This window comes from Capricornis sumatraensis, chromosome 1 (genome assembly GCF_032405125.1).
Source record: "Capricornis sumatraensis isolate serow.1 chromosome 1, serow.2, whole genome shotgun sequence".
NCBI lineage: Eukaryota > Metazoa > Chordata > Mammalia > Artiodactyla > Bovidae > Capricornis > Capricornis sumatraensis.
This window is the reverse complement of record NC_091069.1, coordinates 20,181,355-20,206,161: the sequence shown is the minus strand read 5'-3', so window position 1 is coordinate 20,206,161 and position 24,807 is coordinate 20,181,355. Positions and strand designations below refer to the sequence as shown.

The following is a 24,807-nucleotide window of genomic DNA, read 5'->3' as shown; positions in this document are numbered from 1 at the left end:
ATTCTTGTCCCTTTGTTTTTGCTCTTTTTTTCTAAGCTGCCATACCAACTCTCATTCCTTTGAAGCCTAACTTGTTCGCCAGTTCTTTTCTTATCCTTTTCTTCCTCTGAACCTTTGAATGCTAAACAATTTTTCTTTTAGTGGCACTTTTGTGTCTGACCAGGTTTTAGCTATTTAAGTGTCACGAGATTCATTTTTTGGAAGTCTGACTTACATGGATACATGTGAAATGAAGAGATTTTATTTACCTTAGGAAGTCTTTATGAATTTTTTCTTTGGTAGAAGTCAAATATAAGGTAGTTAATGATAAAAATTAATTTTATGTCCTTCTTTTTGTAGTCAGGCACTGTCATCTTCATTTTTTATCCTAAATAGTAACCCATGCAGAATATTGCCATCATAATTTGCTCAATTATTTCCAAATTTTTTATTTTATTTATATTCAACTCAAATGACCTCTGTTTGCTGTATACTTGGGAAAATAAAGTCATTGAGTTATTTTTGTTGATTTTTAAGGAATGAAAAGATTGCTTTTGAAATTAATTTCCCATATATAGTATTTTATTGCATTTAAATAAAAACATTTAAGTAAGTCATGTTTATAAAATACACTGAACTTCTGTTTTCCAAGGTGGTCATAGTACTTAGTAGTTTGCTAGTTTATATAGCTTATTTATTAGGAATGTAGGTGACACACTTTTTAAATTAGGTAGTTAGAGAAAATGAAGGGCATTTAACTTAATCTGTGAAGTTTTTGCATGTTTGTACATAGCTGGAAGTAAATGGGTATTAGTTAGCACCACACTACTATATACTGTTGTGATTTAATCTTGGAGCATATACCCACAGACAGACAACCCTAATAAACATACACATAGGTATTATCTACAGTGGTTCTTGTCAGAAAGACATCAGATAGGAATTTTCTTATTACCCATGGAAACTAAACACAGAAAAGAGTGTTTTTATCATTTTGCCAAATACCTTGATGCTGCAGCTCCACTTCTAAACGTGCAGCTTGGAGGTATAGCTTTCAAACAATTAAGATCTTTTGATTTAAACAGTTGGTCTGTTTCTTCCATTTTTTCTAGGTATAATAGGAACCATTTCTTCATCCAGCCTCCAAAGCTGGGGCCTTTGCAGTTTTAATCACTGCAGTTTCTTTGGAAATATTAAAGCTTCCTTTCATGATTCTTTTCTTTTCCCCAGTCAGGTGCATTAAGACCACATTTTGTACTTCTCTTGTTAACTCCTTAATAGGGTAAGAAAGAGAAGATGTTGATTTGCATGGAATCCCGGTGAAGTTAACCACCTTTTCCTTCTTTCATTGATGAAGCCTCTAATATTTTAGAGTTGGAAAATTATCACTGATCTCCCATAATCCATACATTTTTATGCATTTCATAATGCGTCTATCCTCTGTCCTCCCAAAACCATGTCAGCAGTGAATGTCTGTTGGTAGCAGTGGGTAGTCACTATATAAATAATAATAAATGGATTAGTTTTGCTTATATGTGGGTGTGTTTACTCACATTTTATATACATCTTTTTTCCTCTCTCTGCACTTTACCTAGACAGGCATGGTGCATTGTGATACAGCAGTTGGAACACCCGATTATATATCACCTGAGGTCCTGAAATCACAAGGGGGTGATGGTTACTATGGGCGAGAATGTGATTGGTGGTCTGTGGGTGTTTTCCTGTTTGAGATGCTGGTGGGTAAGTAAACTCGGATTGTTTTTTTAAAACCTATCTCACAACACTTTAGTTCTAAGTCAAGAATGTGAGACTGTAAAAAAATTTAATTGCTTGTGTTCTAAGGAGAAAGTAGAATTTCTTTAAACCTTTGAATTGGTAGTGTCTGATATGACAGATTGTTGATTGGAAAATTGAAACCTCATGCTGGTACAATAATTGAGTAGACTATGAAAGGAATTGAAAGTTTACTGCTAGGAAATATTCTTTCCATAGACCTTTTTGATTAAGAAAATACTAGAACAAGAAGCAAATTTACAGCTGCAGTGGGCCTTCATTCTAATATTTTCTTAATCAGTAGTATTTTGTTGTAAATAAGGAACTGAAAATATTCAGTTTATGTAATTATGTAATTAGTTTTTGTAAACTATGTTTCTTATATTTGCTACTTGTATATATATTTGGTTTGTAATTCCAGACAATTGACCATTTGACTATCAAGATAAATATATTTTATAATAGTGTTTCCATCTCAGAAAACTCAGAGACAAATTAAATAATTTTTTTACTTTGGCCACATCAAAATTTGAAATGCTCAGATATTTCAGAATTTTTCTTTACACCATAGATTTCATTTTTAAAATTTCTTCTTCCTAAGTACTAGAGTCACAAAAATATCTTCTGGCCAAGGAAAGCAATGGCTTTAGGGTGAGGGGTGAAAGTGAAAGTTGCTCAGCCGTGTCCAACTCTTTGAGACTCGATGGACTATACAGTCCATGGAATTCTCCAAGCCAGAATACTGGAGTCTGTACCCTTTCCCTTCCCCAGGGGATCTTCCCAACTCAGGGATCAAACCCAGGTCTCCCTCATTGCAGGTGGATTCTTTACCAGCTGAACCACAAGGGAAACCCAAGAATACTGGAGTGGGTAGCCTTTCCCTTCTCCAGCAGATCTTGGCAACCCAGGAATCGAACCGGTGTCTTCTGCATTGCAGGCGGATTCTTTACAAACTGAGCTATGAGGGCAGCCTAGGGGAGATGTAGCAAAATCTACTTTATGAGGCAAATGTGTGAAGGCAAATAACATAAGAATTTAGAGTGAATTAATGTTAGAACTTGGAGAATTTCTTTTCTGTGACTCTGAAAGAAATTGGTAGTGGAAATCTATAAAATCTGTATAATGATTGAATATGGCTATTGCTTAAAAAAAAAAAATCTCAGTACAAAATTAGGTAACCCTTGGTCCTAGAACTTTTTGTAGTTAAAATGCTTTCTCTTGATGACCATATGTGTACATGTACTGTTGGCCTTGCTGTGCTAAGTCTCATGTCCTACTGTGACTTGCTTTGTTCTGGGCCTTTGTCATTGCAGTGGGTCTCTTTGTACACACTGTATTCTCTTAGCTAGCTGTCTGTTCTCCCCATGTCTGGGCCCTGTTTGATGGTTTATTAGGTGCGTCTTGTAGGATTTTCAAAGTGGAATATATTCCATCATTTGCCTAGACTCTCCCAGAGTTTTAAAAAATAATATACTTTGGGGGAAATCACCTGGGTTATTTGAAGAGACCATTTATACACCTGCTAGCATTTTCAGCTCTGAAAGCTCAATGAGTTTGAGTGCCACTGATTTGCAGTGTTCTGAGCATACTCTGGTGCTCACTCATCAGGTTCGTTGGCACTAGACTTCACTTCAAAGAGTCTACTGCAGTGAAAAATCACACGAGAAAAATCTTGAATTCAAAACTCTCCTCTACTACCCTTGGAAAACAAAAACTATCTGAGCACTTCTTTTTTACTGATTTGGGGAAGTCTGGTTTGTACTAAGGTGATTTGAAGCCCACTGGCAGGGCCTTTAACTCTTAGACTTTGAGTACTGGCCAAAATGATGCTATGAACTTTTTTGAAAGTCTTTACACTCGTTTCAGTGCCTCTTTATCACAGTCATCAGTTGGCAGGAACACTGTATTTGGAGACTGATTTTGGCGTTTTCAGCTCTAGCTGTGTGTCCTCGTAGGCAAATCACATGTCATCTATCTGGGTGAGAGATGCATTGTCCAGGCTATTGTGATGAAAGTGGCTTATGTCTGCACCATTTAGTATGGTGGGGACCTGCCATGTTGGGCTTTTGAAATACAGCTAATGTGACTAGGGAAATGAATTTTTAAATTTTATTTCATTTTAATTAATTTAAAGTGCCACTTGTGGTTGGTGACTGCTGTATTGTATAACAAAAGGTTTGATTTAGCTGAAACATTAAAAGGCTCTAACTGATCTGATTGCACTTAGTAATCTTTTAAATTATCCAGTAAATTGATTTGTTTCTCATTATGTATTACCCAACACATTGTACAGTTAGTATTGATTTTATTTTGATCTTAAAAGTTATTGGCCTATTTGGTATGGTTAAAATTCAAATATATTCTTGGTGTGTGCATGTTTGTTTTGACTGAGATTCCTGTCCCATAGACATTTCCTTCTTACATGCATGTGATAAATCTAAATGTATTTAAATATTAGGTAAAAAATGTTTAATTTGCATTCTCTGTTACACTCTGTGTCTTCTTTCTTGGTACTTTAGGGGATACTCCATTTTATGCAGATTCACTTGTAGGAACATACAGCAAAATTATGGATCATAAAAACTCACTATGTTTCCCTGAAGATGCAGAAATTTCTAAACATGCGAAGAATCTCATCTGTGCCTTCTTAACAGATAGGTAATATACATTAAGTTTCTTTATAGAGATTTCTTTGTAGAGAATCCTTTCAGCTTTTAGATTTGTAGAAGTGAAAGCTTACCAAACTGTTAAAATATAAAATCAGTCTTTTTATCCAACTTGCATTTAGTTCTGGTTTAGCCTTTTCCTGCTGCTTAGCCTGGAATTGGGTTACCCTTGTCATTTTGTATGTGCAGCCTGATGGTAATCCAACTCTGATCTTAACCCTCATATCTAAAAAGAAAACTTGGTAAAATAATGCATCTGAGAGAAAAGAAAACTTCTGTATTTTTCACATTTTATCCTTTAAAATGATTGAGCCACATTGCTCTTGACTGTACAACATTTGAGAGAAGAACATTTTGTGCAGATAAATACTCAAAAGTTAATAATCTTAAAAACTGTGTTTGACTTTGCAGTGCCTCCTTCCCAGCCCCTTTAAATTTGCATTTGAATATAAGCAAGTCCATCCTGAAAATTCTATATTTCTTAAAATAGATGAACATTATTGTGAAACCTGCCTTAAAAAAAGAGAAGCCTGGAAAGCTCCTTAAAGTGTCTCCCTTGCCCTGTCTAGTCTTTTCTGGTTTCCCACTTTACGTTTGTGATAGGAGTCATCCTGTCAAAGGGCCAGCGCATACACGTTGGTGCTTCCACCTCGGACCAGACTTAACTCACTAGCTTTATGATTTTAGGGAAATTATTTTACTTTCTGGGGAAACAATTTTACTCATTCTAAATATGATGGGATCAGATTTAGGTGATAACTGAGGACATTTCTTGCTCTGTGATGCTGTCTTCCTGAGCACGCCTTATTGTTTGTTTGCCAGTTGCTGTTACAAGCAGTACTATAGTGACCATTCTCATACATTTCTCTTTGAATACTTTTTGTAGGATAAAATCTTAAAGATGGATTTCTGGGCTATACATTTTAAAGTTGACCTACTTGAGTTGCAAATTTGACCCCCAGAAATGTCACATGGGGTATATTTCCATTATTCAGAATTGTTTCCTTCATTTTTGTCAAACTAAGTACTATGAATTATTTATTTTCCATACAAAGCAGAAAATTATATTTTTCCTCATTATTTTAATCTTTTTCATTTATCAATCATTTGTAAAGTAAAACTTTGTTAATTACATAATTAATGAACAATTCATGGTGATAAACTCAAAATAAATATTATGTAATGTTTGCTTTGAGGACTAGGTGGAGTTGATAGGAATGATTATAATTTGTGCTGAAAGGTAAAATATAAAACAGGATATATAGCATGTGTTAATGAAAGGGGTACCGTTCATGAAAGACTAGCCTTAGTGATTTATGGTTGGTGGTAGTTGCAATCTAAAGAATGATTGTAGGTGGAGAAAAGATAGTTTGAAAAGAATTTAATGCCTTTAGTGTGGCTAGGAGTACTTCCTTCTATAAACTTTACAGGTTTTCTTGTTTTTGTTAAACTTAGCTCCAGGGGCACAATTGCTTATTATTTCCACATAGTCTTCACTGAAGACTCAAAAAGTCAAAGAATGAAATTATTAGCAACATTTTTCTTGTATTCAGATTGACAGTTTTAATATAAATGCAATACATATTTATATTTAACTTATATTTAATATAGATGTAGGTCTATCCAGAGTGAATATGGATAGCTTCAAGCACAATATGTGAGTTCTTTTTAAAAGAAGGGGGGAGGATTTTTTAAATAACATTTTTATTATAGAGGTTTTAAAAAAATTCTTCTGTGCCAGAAGTTAGATCTCCATTCATTTTATGCCCTAAAATTGGTCATATGATTTTGGCACAGGCCAGTGACTTTTTTATTTGAAAGCCTCCTGTACTTTCATTTGACACAAAGTGCAAGTAGAAACATAATTTCTTTTCCATGACATTCATTATTTAGAGAGATCACATGCTGTAAAATTAGATTGCTTATTTTTGAGCAGTATTTAAGCTGAAGCTTTTCAACTTTTTAAAACTCATTTCTGAACTTCATTGAGATAAAAGTATTTTTGTATTTTTATAATCTTACTCTTTATAATAGAATGTTTAACTGCATTATTTAGGGAGGTACGCCTTGGAAGAAATGGAGTAGAAGAAATCAAACAACATCCTTTCTTTAAGAATGATCAGTGGAATTGGGATAACATAAGAGAGAGTAAGTCAATAAATTTAAATATTTTCATTTCATCACATTTTAAATCTCATAAATTGAATCCTCTTCTGACTTAAAAAGCATGTCTGGTACTCTTAATAGTAATTTTTAAATTGAGAGGTTGTATTTCAATTCATTTTGAAGCTGTGTAACTAAATCTTATTTCAGTATCTTAGCAAACTAGTATGTCTTTATTTCCCAGTGCTTTTATGATAAACATTATAGGTTTCTTAATTTGCCATGCTAAGTTTTATGGATCTCAATAATTTTCAGAATTGGGGAAATATAATTCTTTAATTCATTTTTGAATTAATAAATCAATAATTAGTTGCTTATGGAGAGTACTCTGGTGAAGACTAGGGTAAGCATAGGAGTTCATTTAAACTGCATGTGTATTTACATTAATTCATTTTAAGAGTAAGAAATATTTCTTCTTAAAGATGTAGTAGAAAACTTCTGAAAACTAAAGAATGTATGTGCAAGTTATTGCTGTTTGGAAGTTTAATACCTAGAATAATATCATACTGCCTTGCATAGACTAATTCATCTATGTTTAAAACCAATTATCATTATCTAATATAATGATAAAACACAGAACTTCAGTTCTTCGAAATGATAAAACAGTAAATCTGTCACTGAAATTTTCTATAGTAAATTGTGACAATATAGTATTGTTTGCTAATCAAATATCAATATGTAATGTATTTAATATTTATGTAGTGTGCTAATATCAATATAACATTAATAATCTATAATAACTAATATAAACAGAACAGGGGTGGTTTCTGTCTTTTTAAATCGTATATATTATTATTAAACAATGTGTTTCTTTTCTTTTAATAGCTGCTGCTCCTGTGGTACCTGAACTCAGCAGTGACATAGACAGCAGCAATTTTGATGACATTGAAGATGATAAAGGAGATGTAGAAACCTTCCCAATTCCTAAGGCTTTTGTGGGAAATCAGCTACCTTTTATAGGATTTACCTACTATAGAGAAAATTTGTATGTGATTTGTTTGTTATATTTTTATTGTTTTCAACATCTAGCTGTAAAGAGTTGTCTTACTTCAGGACTCTGAATTATAGAAGATAAAGTGTTAATTTGTTTCAAACAGATTTTTTTTCAAAGAATATTATATATAATATTCATTTACAAATGAATGTAAGGCAGTGTTGTGTGTTTGAAGACCAAACACCTGCTTTTGAGGGAGTCTGTCAACTATTAAGGGACATAGGAGAATTATATAGTCATAATGAAGGGTAGAATGTGATATGAGCCTTAAGAAAGGTACCAGGAAGATCTGAGAATCATAATTCTTCTAATTTCAGAAGAAAAATAAAAGCCAGATCTCTTTGGGGCTAGTGTAGGGGGAAGTCAGGTAAGACCTCAAGAAAGAGATAGCATTTTAACCAAGTTTAAAGATAAAAAAGGGTTTTGAGTAGCTGAGATGTAGGGAGGTTAGGTGAATGTGGTGGGGAGGTGAATAGTGGAAGCAAAACTTTGGAATTTAAGCATACACTGGGAGCAGAGCAATATAGTCCAGTAGGTTTCAAACATGGTATGTATCGGTGTATTATAACCATTTGGAGAATTTAATGGAACTGTTATTTTCTTGCCTGTAATACCTTCATCTAGTGCAGAGCCTGGCATAAGATCATTCAATAAATATTGCTCAACTGGAACGAATGTTGGGTATAAGATTAGAAAATAGACTGGAGTTAGAGTGTGAGGGAAGCATAATGGAACAGATGATTGTTATGTATTGTGCTAAGGGACTTTTTACTTTGGCAGGAAGTGAGGAGCTGCTGAAAACTGTTAAGTAGTTAAATGAAATGTTAAAGACGTTTGAGAAATTTTTGATACTTCCATGTTCGTAATGCTTGGGGTGATCAACTGTTATGGTTTGCCCGGGACCAAGAGGTTTCCAAGGATGTGCTATGGGACTTTCATGCTAAAATTAGGAAAATCAGTGCAAACCAAGATGAGTTGTTCATCCTATTAAAGATAAGGTTCTGAAAACTGCTGTAATGCTGACAAAAGTGAAGACAGGAGAAATCCAGGCATGTTCATACACAGCAAGGAACGACCCAGTTAAGAGAGAAACTGACAGTTAAATAGAAGTGATGATTTATGTATTAAGACCAGGAGATCAGAGATGTTGTATTTGAAAAAGAGCAGAGATGTCTCCTTTCAGAATATTTCTAGAAAAGAAGAATAAAATAGGAACTCAAAATGAGGTGAAGAGGGGGAAAAATATGGTTCTGTTTAGTGACTCCAGTCTCAACAGTGTTAAAGACTAAAACATTGGCTTAAGAGTGAGAAGCAAGAAATAGCATTTTTAATTATTGGAAATGGTATAAACGTCAAGAGGGGGAAATAGTACTCCACTTAAAATATGTTGAAAGTGAAAAGAAAGAGAATTTAATTCTGAGGCTAACTTGATATCAGAAAATGAGTTAAAATGGCATGCAAAAGAATTTCCTGCCTTTCCTTCTAGGTTACTAAGTGATTCTCCATCTTGTAAAGAAAATGACTCAATACAATCAAGGAAGAATGAAGTATGTGTAAATTTTTACTACTCTACTTTAATCACATGTTCAAATACTTTAGTAATATCCATGTATTTTAAAAGTTCACTTGAGGTTACTTTCAGATGGCATTCCTTGTTGCAATCCAGTTCAGTATAACACTGAAATGATTCATTTATTTGATGAGTATTATGGTATAAGATCCAGTGGCTAGTAAAAAGATGAGTTACATGACTTTAGGCTTAGTTTCATTACAAAAGTGATAGAATATGTTTATAAACAGCTGTATTTCCTACCAGTTAGAATATTTTGTAATCTTAGCACTATATATGAGTATAGATAGTAAGCTATAAGAATACAGAAATAGTGGATGGATTTAAATTTTGAGTATTTAGCAATGAATTGATATAAAGGATAATTTTATCAAGATGTTACAGTATTTTGTGACCTCCATACAAAGCTAAATCATGTAGACACATAAATAAGGATGCTAAATATTTTTCTCTTCAAAACTTATAGAAACTAAAAAATTGAGTAATTTTGATACAATTTGTGTTTTAGGAATTTAACAAAGCATAGCAAGCATTTTAATTTTTTGTTTTTGTTTTGTTTTAAATAGGAGAGTCAAGAGGTATGTTGATGTCAAATATGTTGAAAAACAGGAAAATCTCATCACTCTAGCGATGTTTTGATATAACCATATTCTACCTAGTATTTGGAGTACTACACCTACCCAAGAGAGAAGTTCCCAACCTTTTTTTCTGCCAAGTATTCTTTTCATTATTGCTCCTATGGATCTGTTGTTCAAAATATATATTATGTACTTTTCTTGGTTTTGTTTATTAAGGATGTGTAACTAGCAGCAAGAATTTTTGATTAACATGTGATAACTAATCAGCATGTGATCAAGTTATACCAATGTAGTAGCAGCCAAAAGCTGTTGAACTTCATGAATTCGTTGGCCTATATTTCCTTACTAGGGAAATATACAGTTTTTCTTAAGATACATGAAATATTTAAGAAATCATGGTGAACCTAATCACTAGAAAAAATAGTGGAAAAAACATTGTCCATGGAATCTAATAGGTCTTTGAGGGCACTGCCACTTATTAGCTGGCTGTCTTGGCCCAGTTGTTCACCTTTTTAGGATTTCTGTTTCTTTATTGAATAAATGTATTACTACCCATCTTTTTATGGCTTTTGTTAGGATTAAAGACACAATAAATGTAAAGTGCATACCATTATACCTAAAATACAAAAGTAACTCAGAAAGTTAAATCCTTTAGAAAGGCAGTAATGCTCCCCAAATAGATTATTTAGTACTTTCTATAATTTTAGTTTTTTTTAAAGACTGATAAATTTGGTCTATAAGAAGATTTAAAGAATGGCAAGATGACTTGTAATTAATTAGCCATCATTAATCCAAAAGAGTTATTGATGATAAAACTTTTCACAGTATTGTGCCTGGCACAGTATAGGAAATTATAAAGAGGTTGTGTGTGTGTGTGTGTGCACGCCTTTTTTTGAGGTAAAATTGATCAGTCGCACAGTTATGTCCAACTCTTTGTGACCCCATGAACCGAAGCATACCAGGCTTTCCTGTCCAGTACCAACTCCTGGAGCTTGCTCAAACTCATGTCCATCAAGTTGGTGATGCCATCCAACCATCTCATCCTCTGTCATCCCCTTCTCCTCCTGCCTTCAGTCTTTCCCAGCATCAGGGTCTTTTCCAGTGAGTCAGCTCTTCGCATCAGGTGCCCAAAGGATTGGAGTTTCAGCTTCAGCATCAGTCCTTCCAATGAACACCCAGGACTGATCTCCTTCAGGATAGACTGGTTGGATCTCCTTGCAGGACAAGGACTCTTCAAGAGTCTTCTCCAACACCACAGTTCAAAAGCATCAGTTCTTCGGCACTTAGCTTTCTTTATAGTCCAACTCTCACATCCACACATGACTACTGGAAAAACCATAGCTTTGACTAGACTAACCTTTGTTGGCAAAGTAATGTCTCTGCTTTTTACTATGCTGTCTAGGGTGATCATAGCTTTTCTTCCAAGGAGCAAGCATCGTTTAATTTCATAGCTACAGTCACCATCTGCAGTGATTTTGGAGCCCAAGAAAATTAAGTCTGTCACTGTTTCCCCAATATTTGCCATGAAGTGATGGGACCGGATGCCATGATCTTCGTTTTCTGAATGTTGAGTTTTAAGCCAACTTTTTCACTCTTCTCTTTCACTTTCATCAAGAAGCTCTTTAGTTCCTTTTCACTTTCTGCCATTAGAGTGATATCATCTGCATATCTGAGGTTAATGATATTTCTCCTGGAAATTTTGATTCCAGCTTGTGCTTCATCCAGCCCGGCATTTCACATGATGTACTCTGTATATAAGTAAAATAAGCAAGGTGACAATATACAGCCTTGACATACTTCTTTCCCTATTTGGAACCAGTCTGTTGTTCCAAGTCCAGTCCTAACTGTTGCTTCTTGACCTGCATACAGATTTCTCAGGAGGCAGGTCAGGTGGTCTGATATTCCCATCTCTTTAAGACTTTTCTACAAACAAACTGACTGATCCACACAGTCAAAGGCTTTGGCGAAGTCAATAAAGCAGAAGTAGATATTTTCCTGGAACTCTCTTCCTTTTTCGGTGATCCAACAGATGTTGGCCATTTGATCTCTGGTTCCTCTGCCTTTTTTAAATCCAGCTTGAACATCTGGAAGTTCATGGTTCATGTACTGTTCAAGCCTGGCTTGGAGAATTTTGAGCATTACTTTGCTAGCGTGTGAGATGAGTGCAGTGTGCAGTAGTTTGAACCTTCTTTGGTATTGCCTTTCTTTGGGATTGGAATGAAAACTGACCTTTTCCAGTCCTGTGGCCGCTGCTGAATTTCCCAAATTTGCTGGCGTATTGAGTGCAGCGCTTTCACAGCATCATCTTTTAGGGTTTGAAATAGCCTAACTGGAATTCCATCACCTCCACTAGCTTTGTTTGTAGTGATGCTTCCTAAGGCCCACTTGACTTCACATTCCAGGATGTCTGTCTGGCTCTAGGTGAATGATCACACCATCATGGTTATCTGGGTCATGAAGATCCTTTTTGTACAGTTCTTCTGAGTATTCTTGCCACCTCTTAATATCTTCTGCCTCTGTTAAGTCTATACCGTTTCTGTCCTTTATTGTGCCCATCTTTGCATGAAATGTTCCCTTGGAATCTCTCATTTTCTTGAAGAGATCTCGTCTTTCCCATTCTGTTGTTTTCCTCTGTTTGCATTGATCACTTAGGAAGGCTTTCTTGTCTCTCCTTGCTCTTCTTTGGAAGTCTACATTCAGATGGATATATCTTTCCTTTTCTCCTTTGCCTTTCACTTTTGATACTGATATGTAACATTTTGAAATTGATATGTAACATTATATAAGTTTCAAGTATACAACATAATGATTTTACTTCTGTGTTCATTGCAAAGTGATCATTAAGAGTGTAATAATCAACCATCACCATACACTTGACCCCATTCACTCATTTCATCTACCCCAGCCTCCTTTCCTCTGGTAATGACCAGTCTGTTCTGTCTTTTGAGTTTGTTTTTGTTTTGTTTATTTTTTCCCTTTTTTTGGTTTGTTTCCATATGAGTGATACCGTATGATTTTTGTCTTTCACTTTCTGACTTGCATTCTAATACCCTCAAGGTTCATCCATGTTGCAAATAGCTAGATTGCACTCCCCCCACGCTTTTTTTAAAATGGCTGAGTGGTTCCCAGTCTGTGTATATATATATATATATATCACATCTTATTCATCCATTTATCTTCCAGTGGATACTTAGGTTGTTTCTATATCTTGGGAGCATATATCTTTTTGAATTAGTGTTTTCATGTTCTTCAGATAAAAACCCATAAGTGGAATAGCTGGATTATATGGTAATTCTGTCCTTAACTTTTGAAGAATCTTTGTATTGTTTTCCATACTGGCCTCACCAGTTTACATTCCCATCAACAGTGCGTGAAGGTTCCCTTTTCTCTACATGCTCTCCAGTATTTGATATTTTTGTCTTATTGATGATAGCCATTCTAACAGGTGTAAGGTGATACTTCATTGTGATTTTCATTCATTTCCCTAATAATTAATGATGTTGAATGTATTTTCTTAGATCTGTTGGTTATCTGCATGCTTTCTTTGGGAAAATTGAAAGAAATTTTATTCTTATTTTTAAGAAAAGTAATGTATTTTTGAGCATATTCAGTCAAATATTCCAAATATTTGTTTCAGATTTGTTTTATCTTTATCTCTTTAGCACAAATGGTAACAATATTTTCATATAAATCTACAAAAGAAAAGTAGAGGATATCAATTTTTTAAAAATTTATTTATAATGAATAAGAAACTTGCTATGATAGAATTCTGCGAAGATTGGAGCTTCTCATTCTTATGTTTACATAATGTGTTCATATATACACACATGTGCTGTTATATAAAGCAAGAGATGGAGGATTTTTTCTGTCAGTAAAAATCACATTAAGAAGGTACAAATGCTGTACCTATATTAAAGTCAAAAGAAAAGAGAAGAAAATTATCATTGTTTTCTTTTTTTTTTTTTTATGGTCCAAACTCCTCATTTTATTTTTCATTGTTTTCTTTAAGCCTCTTGCCTTTTAAATGTGATCACACTTTATAATTATAGTTTTTAATTTTCTGACAGATTCAGAGAAAACTGTACACATTAGAAGAACACCTTAGCACTGAGATTCAAGCCAAAGAGGAACTAGAACAGAAGTGCAGGTATGTTCTGTGGATAATTAAATGTTATATTTTAAAATGTAAATTTAAACATTTTACTAAAAAGAGCTACAAAGTAATTCTATGATTATTTTACAATTTATGGTAAATGTCTTTATTGTAAGAATTATTTTATTTACTGTTGCCTTTGAAATTCTTCAGATCTGTTACTACTCGCTTAGAGAAAGTGGCAAAGGAGTTAGAAGAAGAGGTAAAGTTTCTCTATGCTTTTATTTACATTTTTGTTCGTAAAAAGTTTTGATGCCTGACTTACCTATAGAGTTCACTCAGTACCATATTAATACAAATCTTGTTATATAGTAAAATATATGTTGTAGCATTGGTGAGGACTGAGACTACAGAGTAAACCATGATAATAGGCTTCATTTTGTTACTTTTTTGCAAATGAATTAATTTAGTATGTGTAGATATTTCAAGGAAAAATAATTTCAGTCATATTAATGACATGGCTTAAAAATAGAAATTGACAATTTTTTTTTATTATTCAGACCTGTAGTTTATATTAAGTAAAGGTGTTCAAAGGTGATGAAATGTTACAGAAATTTTGGCTCACAATAGTAAACAAAATACTTATGTTCTTGATTATTTAAAAATAATATGCTATTTTTAAAATATGGAAACCATTTGTAATTTTAATAAAATGGCTTTTGTTAGTTATTAGCTTTTTTAAAGGTCTCTTCTGTTTGATGTAACTGAAGTATTTTTTATTTTCATTTGATTTTTCTACATACTTTCCTCTGATAATAACTTCAAGCATTATTTCAGATTACCTTAAGGAAAAATGTAGAATCAACATTAAGACAATTAGAAAGAGAAAAAGCACTTCTTCAGCACAAAAATGCAGAATATCAGCGGAAAGCTGATCATGAAGCAGACAAGAAGCGAAATTTGGAGAATGATGGTTTGTAGTTTAGAATACTAAATAGTTACTAAGAATAAAAGTTTGTATGTGTGTGTTGTGTTGAAGCTTACTACTTAATGCTTTTTATCATAGTTAACAGTTTAAAAGATCAGCTTGAAGATTTGAAAAAAAGAAATCAGAACTCTCAGATATCCACTGAGAAAGTGAATCAACTCCAGAGACAAGTAGGTTGATCCCAATTTATTTACAATAAGGATTTTGAATTTTATTTATGACTGTTAGCATTTCTTTTAATTGGTAATGTTACAAAAGGGAAATCATTAAAAAGATATTTTTAGGGTTTTGCTTATTTTAAATAGTTTGCAATGGGGTAATAAAGTATTTTTATCATATATAGCTGTGTTTATTTGTTTGTTTTTTGTTTGGTTTTGAATGAAATAACAGCTGGATGAAACCAATGCTTTGCTGCGAACAGAATCTGATACTGCAGCCCGGTTAAGGAAAACACAGGCAGAAAGTTCAAAACAGATTCAGCAATTGGAATCTAACAATAGAGATCTACAAGACAAAAATTGCCTGCTGGAGACCGCCAAGTTAAAACTTGAAAAGGAATTTATCAATCTTCAGTCAGTTCTAGAATCTGAAAGGAGGGACCGAACCCATGGATCAGAGATTATTAATGATTTACAAGGTATTAAAGTAAAGTGGAGATTGCACTTAAGTTCATCTTAAAGATCTGTGATTTAGAGATAACCTTAGATAGTGGATAGTGTGCTGGAGTAGTAGGTGTATGGATATACTACTCTGTTCTATAAAGTTAAGGTGTTAGATACACTGTTATAAAATTTTATGAATGAAGGATTTACTTTCAAATAGTATGAAGTATTTTAAGTAACAAGCCACTTCTGAAAGCAGTAGATTGGATTCCAGTTGAATTAACTCTGAAGCACTATACCAACAATTATAAAATTTCTGCTCATAAATAACAGCTTTAAGGTATGAGGTGAATTCTGAATTTTTTACTCTAAATTTAATTTGTATTATATATGAATTTATTGTTTTTTAAAATGTTGCAATTTTAGGTAGAATATCTGGCCTGGAAGAAGATGTCAAGAATGGTAAAATCTTACTAGCAAAAGTAGAGCTGGAGAAGAGACAACTACAGGAGAGATTTACTGATTTGGAAAAGGTAAAACATGTTAAGTTTTATATTTGTGTAAGAAGATGGCTGTAGAGTTTTGAGTTGAAAAACTTATTCTAAAATAAGGAAAATGAGTAACTGAGATATTTCCAGCAGTCATGTACTTTCTTATATTGTTACATACATTGAGGATACTTTAAGGCTGACCATAACACCACACAAGCAGCCCTTAGCATGTCAGTTGCTTATGAAGGGAGAACTCTCTTAGGGTGTGTTATGACGATGCTTCTCCCTAGACATCCCAGGAAAACTCAAATTTTTATGTACATTATACCTTCAAAATGGTGTAAAATTATCATGACTTTTCATGTAGAAGTTTACCAAAAAGTGCTATAAGCAGGGATAATTTCTAAGCTCTGTGTAGATAATATTTTGTTTTCATTCATTTAAGTATTTAGTGTATCGTATGTGTTAGAAATATCAGGATGCAGTTCTTCCCCTTAACAACCTCGCATCTAGTAGGTAATTTCTAAAGTAAAGTACACAGATAATTCTAATGCAGTGTGGTGGACTGCAAGGAGATCCAACCAGTCCATTCTAAAGGAGATCAGTCCTGGGTGTTCTTTGGAAGGACTGATGCTGAAGCTGAAACTCCAGTACTTTGGCCATCTGATGTGAAGAGCTGACTCATTGGAAAAGACTCTGATGCTGGGAGGGATTGGGGGCAGGAGGAGAAGGGGATGACAGAGGATGAGATGGCTGGATGACATCACGGACTCGATGGATGTGAGTCTGAGTGAATTCCGGGAGTTGGTGATGGACAGGGAGGCCTGGCGTGCTGCGATTCATGGGGTCGCAAAGAGTCGGACACGACTGAGCGACTGAACTGAACTGACTGAAGTAGAATGATAGAGATACAGGCAGGGTACCTTGGGTACACAGAATGAATCCCTAATCTGACAAGGCAGCATTGGCTGATAAAGTAAAGGTGCGTTATGATCTGGGGAGGACGTCACGAGCGAAGGCACAGAGGATAGAAAATAAAAAAGTCATAGTTTAGAAATGAAGAGTAAAGGTCAAGAAATTTTAATCTTTTAAGGGGAAGACAGTGAATATTTTTAAAGTTGCAGGCCATATGGTCTCTACTTCAGTAAAGGAAATGGGCATGGCTATGATCTAATGAAATTTTACAAAAACAGACATCAGGCTAAAATTGGCCATGCAAAATGTTGAATACTCTATTAAGAAACTTAGTTGCTCTAAGAAATGGACTAACCACTGAAGGGCTTTTAAGTTGGGTGATTTTATTAGTGATTCATTTAAGATATATTATTACGTACCATGTGAAAACTAGGTTTGAGGAAGATTAAGAGGTAGGTAGATTAATCAGAGGCTTTTTCAGATAAAGTAACTCAGATAATGGAGACTTATCTTGAACTACTAGTACAGTAGTTCAAAGGATGGAAAATAGGAATGAATCAGAAATATTTGAAGGAGGAGTATTTGGGAACACTTAGTGATTGATTAAATGTAGCATGTGAATAGTACTTAAGAGTGAGTTTTGAGTTCCTAGTTTGTGACAAAAATCTATAGTGGTGCCTTTAATTAATAAAGAATAAAGGGGAAATAGAGAAGACAGTGATAAATCCATTTTAGTCTTGAGGTGCTGGTGAGACAACCAAATTAGGTTGTCTACAGAGAAGTAAGCTATGGTAGTAGCAGCTAGAAATATTTGATCATCATTGATATTGAAGTAGCTCAAACTATGCAAATGAAAGAACCCATCTGGAAAGAGATTGCTTAGACCTGTGGTTTTTCAAAGCAGAGTAAACTACTTTGTTGATAGATTGTGTAGTTTGAAAAAAATTATTTTCATTATTGAAAAAAAGGTCTGTATTTATGATATAAACTATAGGAAACAAAGAATTAGAAAATCTCTTGAGGATATATAGAAAATTAACTTCTATTAATGGTTCTCAACTTAAAACATGTTTTCCATGTGGAAAATAAAGATGAGTAGTAGAGGATCCTGAGTTTTATTTCCCCCCGCCCAAAGGTCTAGCAAAGGAAAATGTTCAGTTCAGTTCAGTCGCTCAGTCGTGTCTGACTCTTTGCGACCCCCATGAATCGCAGCACGCCAGGCCTCCCTGTCCATCACCAACTCCCGGAGTTCACTCAGACTCACGTCCATCGAGTTGGTGATGCCATCCAGCCATCTCATCCTCTGTCGTCCCCTTCCCCTCCTGCCCCCAATCCCTTCCAGCATCAGAGTCTTTTCCAATGAGTCAACTCTTCGCATGAGGTGGCCAAAGTACTGAAGTTTCAACTTTAGCATCATTCCTTCCAAAGAAATTCCAAGGCTGATCTCCTTCAGAGTGGACTGGTTGGATCTCCTTGCAGTCCAAGGGACTTTCAAGTGTCTTCTCCAACACCACAGTTCAAAAGCATAAATTCTTCGGTGCTCAGCTTTCTTCACAGTCCAACTCTCACATCCATACATGACCACAGGAAAAACCATAGCCCTGACTAGATGGACCTTAGTCGGCAAAGTAATAGGTATGGTTTAAAAGTTTGAGAAATAATACAGAGGAGGAGAAGCATTATGGCTAAAGAATGCTACCTACAGAGAATACCCAATATTTAAGAGGTGGCTGGGAGAAAACGTCACACACAGCAGAAAAGATGAGAGAAGGGTGGGGAAAGCCAAGTGAGGTCAAGTATATCAAGGAAATAGTTTCAAGGGCAACAGTGAGTTCAAATGAAAAATGATTGAAAGGGTTGTTGAATTTGATAATTGAGGTATCATACATTCATCACTTTACTGAGTTCAAGTAATCACAGTGAAGATCTCGAAACAGTAGTGGGGATATGGGCGATAAGTACATTGGGAAGCAAACAGGTGGAACAGCACATAGGGTACTTTCACAAGATTGGAGGGAACATGTTAAACATTGTTAGTAAACCTGTAAAGAAATTTTTGAAATTGTGAGCCAGTCTGTTTGGTTGATGGCTGCCATTTAAATCTTTAATAGGAAAAGAACAACATGGAAATAGATATGACGTACCAACTAAAAGTTATACAGCAAAGTTTAGAACAAGAAGAAACTGAACATAAGGCTACAAAAGCACGGCTTGCAGACAAAAACAAAATTTATGAATCCATTGAAGAAGCCAAATCAGAAGCCATGAAAGGTACACATTTTCATAAGAGGATTTTCAGCAATATTTTACAGAATTGATTCTGTATTCAATTCTGATTTTGGAAAATATTTTTTAAAACTATTAGGAAAGCTTTACATATATATATTTATGTGTGTGTGTGTATATATATATATATATATATATATATTTTTTTTTTTTTCCTTTAAGGCCATGACCATTTCTAGGATAGTAAGGCTAAAATGCAAAATTGCTCAACCACATTTTTAGATCAGAGAGAAATGAATATTTCAGTGGTATCAATAGTGGCAGGCATATAGTGTGTAGTTCTAGATATATCTGTTCAGATTTGGGGGATATGCTCTTTTTATAATTAGTTTGACATTTCAGCAGCTCATGTTACAAAATTCTTTCCTAAAGTTGATTGAGTATTTTGAAATTTGGCATGATGAAGATACTAGCTATATTTGGTCAGGGCCACAGAAAGCTAATAAGTGTAGGGTAAGATAACAAAGTTGACTTTTCCACAAACCAAGCCTGTTACCTTGGAATTGTCTTTTAGGTTATATCTTGTTTTCCAAACTGACTGTTTATATATGATGGATTTGAAGTTGCAAAAGAAATCAATAAAGTATTCTTGTCAAAGATTGTAAAACTCTTAAAGAGAAATTTCATTTCATATTAAACCATAACATTTATTGATAACTGCAAAAAAACAGCCTTTTAATTATTGAGTGTAGTTAAAATTGGAGAGTTTTTTTTGGTCAAAAGCAGTTTAGTTTAAGACATTGATTTAAGATAATAAAAGATGAAATGAGTGCTATATTTAGAAAGACTTAGTAAGAAGAAAGTTAGTGGGACAAGACAAGAGTTGAATTTCTTTTGAGATCATAATTTAGGTGCTATAGATGCAAACATTTTTCACATTTGTAACACACATGTAATTACCACCCAAGACAAGATAGAGAATCTATATTTTCCTCATCTCAATGAGTTCACTCATGCCTCTTTCTGTTCTCTAGACCCACATTCCAGTGATTAGTTTTTTAAATGAGTACATTTGTTTATAAGTTGTTCTCAGAACTGATGAAAATGAACCAATTTAGCGTAGTAACAACTGTCTTTTTTTTTCAAATTTCTTTTTACAACTCTAACATACAGATGACTTTCATATTTTGCATGATTGCACACAACTTAAATTTTGTTTGGTCTTTCTACTGCATGTCATTGCTTCCTTTGAGTAAGAGTGTGGCTTACCAGTGAATTACTAGCTATGTGATCTTGTCTAGTTACTTACCCTTTCATGCCTAGTTTCCTGTAAAGGGACAGTTCCCGTATTTGGTTGTGAAAAACAGGTGCATTGATACATGAAAAGTGCCTAGAAATGCTAGCTGTTTTTAGTAATATATGAAAAATGTTTCTTTTTTCCATACTTTTGAAGCTAGTTCATTGAAAACTGAAAGTTCATAATGTTTAAATTTTACCTAATATAACTTTGCAGTAAGTGATAAAGGCAGAATTATTTTGCTTTCATTAAAATGAATATAATATTACAGAGTGTGGTAGATTTTTACACCCTGCAAATATAACACTTAATTTTTAAGCATGAAATTGTTGATATTTCAGTTGTGTTAAGAGGAGTAATGAAAATGTTAAATTGGAAATTAAAAAAGTTTTTGAGGCAGCATCATTTATTGCAGTTTTTATTAGCATTGTGTCATGTATTTGATACGCTTTTTTTGTTTGGTTCATGATTATGTCTATTTTTGTGGCAATAGAAATGGAGAAAAAGCTCTTGGAGGAAAGAACTTTAAAACAGAAAGTAGAGAACTTGTTGCTGGAGGCTGAGAAAAGATGCTCTATATTAGACTGTGACCTCAAACAGTCACAGCAGAAAATAAATGAACTCCTCAAACAGAAAGATGTGCTAAATGAGGATGTAAGTGTGCAGCTTACTGTGTAATAACCTATTTAATTAATTAATAATAAACTAGGTTTATTTGTAGAGGTTCAATGATGGTTTTACAATTAAAAATTTTTTCTTGTAAAATAATATTCTGTACTTTTTAAATTGTACCAGATTTGGGTGATATACTAAATGAATCATAATTAAAATTTCTTTGAAGACTATGTTTTATTTAAAAAATATATTATTATGGAAAATCCAAAAAATACTGTGAAATGAATTAACTGTTTAAGGGGGAAAAGTCTGTTTTATGTCATTTTATTTACTGCCAGCTTCATTGATGAAAAAATCAAAATAATTTGCCTACATACCAATAACACTGTTTTTTAGGTTAGAAACTTGACATTAAAAATAGAACAGGAAACTCAGAAGCGCTGCCTTACACAAAATGACTTGAAGATGCAAACACAGCAAGTTAATACACTAAAAATGTCAGAAAAGCAGTTAAAGCAAGAGAATAATCATCTCCTAGAAATGAAAATGAGCTTGGAAAAACAGAATGCTGAACTTCGAAAGTAAGTTAATTGTTTGAGACAAAGACTTATTAATATGCAGAGCTATCTCCATGTATATTATCTTAATTTTTACTTATCTGGGAATTTTCTTCTGACTCCTTTGTTTTCTTGAACACATTTTTCTCTTCTTTCTGTTTAAATGATGTGTTGAGTGCCACTGTTGTCATTCAAAAAGATTTTATTTGCTTCCTCAACAATTTTCACTACTGCCACATTATGATATAATGCTATATTGTTTGTGCTGAAGAAGAAAAGGTCTGGGGTTTGCACTCCACGCTCTTAAGATTCCTCCTGAGGACTGTCTCGCAAACAAAAGTGTCTTTTGTTTGTTCCTTCAGTTTCTGGGACTTGGAAATGTTTGACTGTTAAGCAAACACCATATAAATTTTTAAATCATTTTTTAGGATACACTCTTATGCTATATCTCTGAGTCAGGAAGATCCCCTAGAGTAGGAAATGGCAACCCAGTCCAGTATTCTTGCCTGGAGAATTCTATGGACAGAGGAGCCTGGCAGACTACAATCTGTGAGGGTCACAAAGAGTCAGACACGACTGAGCAACACACTTTCTCTAGTGCAATATTTAATTTACTTAGAAAACATTGTTAAAATACTTTAAATTAAAGTATATAGTAAATATACTGTTAAAAATTGCCCCATTTAGTCATTAGTAGTATGATTAGTACTGATCAAAGATTCTAGGAAATACCACTTCCGTTAAACATGAACCTGACGTAAAAAGGAAAGACAGAATAGGAAGGAGCTCTTGAAGGTTAAAAATTGTTGCCAATGTAAATTTATTAGAAGAATTTGAAGAAAAAAATTTTTTTTTAATTTCACAAAATATAGAACAAGAAGAAATGACATACAATATATGAGAGAAAAGCTAAGACACACACCAGCTTATTCTAAGAGTTCTAGCACCAGACAAGGGATTCCAGAGAATCTTAGGGAAGGAAGTTACTAAAGAAATAATAGAAAAGAATTTCTCATAGCTGGAAAAGAAGTCTTTATATTGAAAAGACCAGCAAAGATACTTGAGAAAAGACTCACATTTAGACATGTTCTTATGAAATCTCAAAAATAAAAGAGAATGGAATTGTTGCAGTTCTTATCTCCAGCTGGGGAGGTTGTGGTTTGTGGTTGATGCAATAGGAAATGAATGGAGGCTTGATTATGTCACTTAGACCAGTGATATAACTGTGTTAGGGGTTGGGGAGAGGTTAGGGGTGGTAAGAGCTAAATTCTCACATATGGCAGCAGGGAATTGGTAAATAATTAAAACGTATGTCAAGGAATAAGCTGAGATGTGGTGGGAACCGCAAAAGAACAACAAAAGGAAATGAAACAAAGTGATTTCCTCTAGGGAAATAGGATTGTCATGTGGATGGTTATGGATAAGGAGACTGACATTTCATAATTTTTTTCTGTGCTAATCTGTACTATCTAACTGTAACCATGTGCATATTATATAATTACTTTCTGAAAAATAGTTTTTATTAAATACCTAATGTTGGGTTTTAAAAGTTACATATAATGAACAGTAGCTCTTCAAAAAGATCATGATATTAATATTACACTGGAATTTGCTGCACGTGAGCCTAGCTAGTAATGATTTAAAATTTTTAAAACTTGCTGTTTCGTATGTTATTAGCATCTTTCACATCTTTGGCTCAGAGAAATAAGAATCATACTTTTTAAAATAATACACTGATTAATAATAAAATACAGAATTAACACAGTGAATTGACATCTGGTGATAATTTCCTATTTATCCAGAAGTTGAAGGACCAGTGAGTAAACAAAGTGATCAGATTATATTAAATTAGAATAAGGATGAAAGTTCTCTAAATAATATTAAATTGAAATTGAAGTGGTGTGATTAAATCAATTAATCTCTCTGAGTTTTTCTTGCTTTAAACACTTTTATTTATGGATTTATTTGGCCATTCAGCCTGTGGGATCTTAGTTTCCCGACCAGCAATAGAACCCATGCCCCCTGCAGTGAAAGTGCGGAGTCTCAATCACTGAACTGCCAGGGTAGTCCACCTATATACATTTTTAAAATATCCAACTGATAGTAAAATATTTTCTCATTTTAAAATATTTAGATCTATATTAAAAAATAAAGAGCAAACAAATATAAGGTCTCCTTTATGAACAGTATGAAAAGGCAAAAAGATAGGACACTGAAAGATGAACTCCCCAGGTCGGTAGGTGCCCAATATGCTACTGGAGATAAGTGGAGAAATAACTCCAGAACGAATGAAGGGATGGAGGCAAAGCAAAAACAATACCCAGTTGTGAATGGGACTGGTGATGGAAGCAGAGTTCAATGCTATAGAGAGCAATATTGAATAGGAACCTGGAATGTTAGGTCCATGAATCAAGGCAAATTGGAAGTGGCCAAACAGGAGATGGCAAGAGTGAACATCAACATTCTGGGAATCAGCAAACTAAAATGGACTGGAATTGGTGAATTTAACTCAGATGACCATTATATCTACTATTGTGGGCAGGAAGCCCTTAGAAGAAATGGAGTAGCCATCATAGTCAACAAAAGAGTCCAAAATGCAATACTTGGATGCAGTCTCAAAAATGACAGAATGATCTCTGTTTGTTTCCAAGGCAAACCATTCAATATCACAGTAATCCAAGCCTATGCCCCGACCAGTAACACTGAAGAAGCTGAAGTTGAACAGGTCCATGAAGACCTATAAGACCTTCTAGAACTAACACCCAAAAAAGATGTCCTTTTCATTATAGGGGACTGGAATGCAAAAGTAGGAAGTCAAGAAACACCTGGAGTAACAGGCAAATTTGGCCTTGGGGTACAGAATGAAGCAAGGCAAAGGCTAAAAGAGTTCTGCCAAGAGAACGCACTGGTCATAGCAAACACCCTCTTCCAACAATACAAGAGAAGACTCTACACATGGACATCAACAGATGGTCAACACCGAAATCCGATTGATTCTATTCTTTGCAGCCAAAGATGGAGCACCTCTATACAGTCAACAAAAACAAGATGGGGAGCTGACTGTGGCTCAGATCATGAATTCCTTATTGTCAAATGCAGACTAAAATTGAAGAAAGTGGAGAAAACCACTAGACTATTCAGGTATGACCTAAATCAAATCCCTTATGACTATACAGTGGAAGTGAGAAATAGATTTAAGGGACTAGATCTGATAGACAGTGCCTGATGAACTATGCATGGAGGTCTGTGACATTGTACAGGAAACAGGAATCAAGACCATACCCAAGAAAAGCAAAATGG

The 24,807-nt window shown here is 34.2% G+C and overlaps 1 protein-coding gene across 1 annotated transcript in view; it reads left to right on the top strand.

Moving 5' to 3' along the window:
• Positions 1–24,807, top strand: part of ROCK2 (Rho associated coiled-coil containing protein kinase 2) — a 132,378-nt gene that overhangs the window by 77,731 nt on the left and 29,840 nt on the right. Inside the window, exons 6-20 of the mRNA XM_068981314.1 lie at positions 1,575–1,719; positions 4,272–4,410; positions 6,475–6,566; positions 7,407–7,566; positions 9,062–9,122; positions 9,712–9,723; positions 13,791–13,870; positions 14,030–14,078; positions 14,654–14,789; positions 14,883–14,974; positions 15,195–15,441; positions 15,833–15,939; positions 18,924–19,083; positions 20,829–20,989; positions 21,347–21,531. Of these exons, the coding sequence (XP_068837415.1) occupies positions 1,575–1,719; positions 4,272–4,410; positions 6,475–6,566; positions 7,407–7,566; positions 9,062–9,122; positions 9,712–9,723; positions 13,791–13,870; positions 14,030–14,078; positions 14,654–14,789; positions 14,883–14,974; positions 15,195–15,441; positions 15,833–15,939; positions 18,924–19,083; positions 20,829–20,989; positions 21,347–21,531 (1,826 nt within the window). The remainder of the gene's footprint in view (positions 1–1,574; positions 1,720–4,271; positions 4,411–6,474; positions 6,567–7,406; positions 7,567–9,061; positions 9,123–9,711; positions 9,724–13,790; positions 13,871–14,029; positions 14,079–14,653; positions 14,790–14,882; positions 14,975–15,194; positions 15,442–15,832; positions 15,940–18,923; positions 19,084–20,828; positions 20,990–21,346; positions 21,532–24,807) is intronic.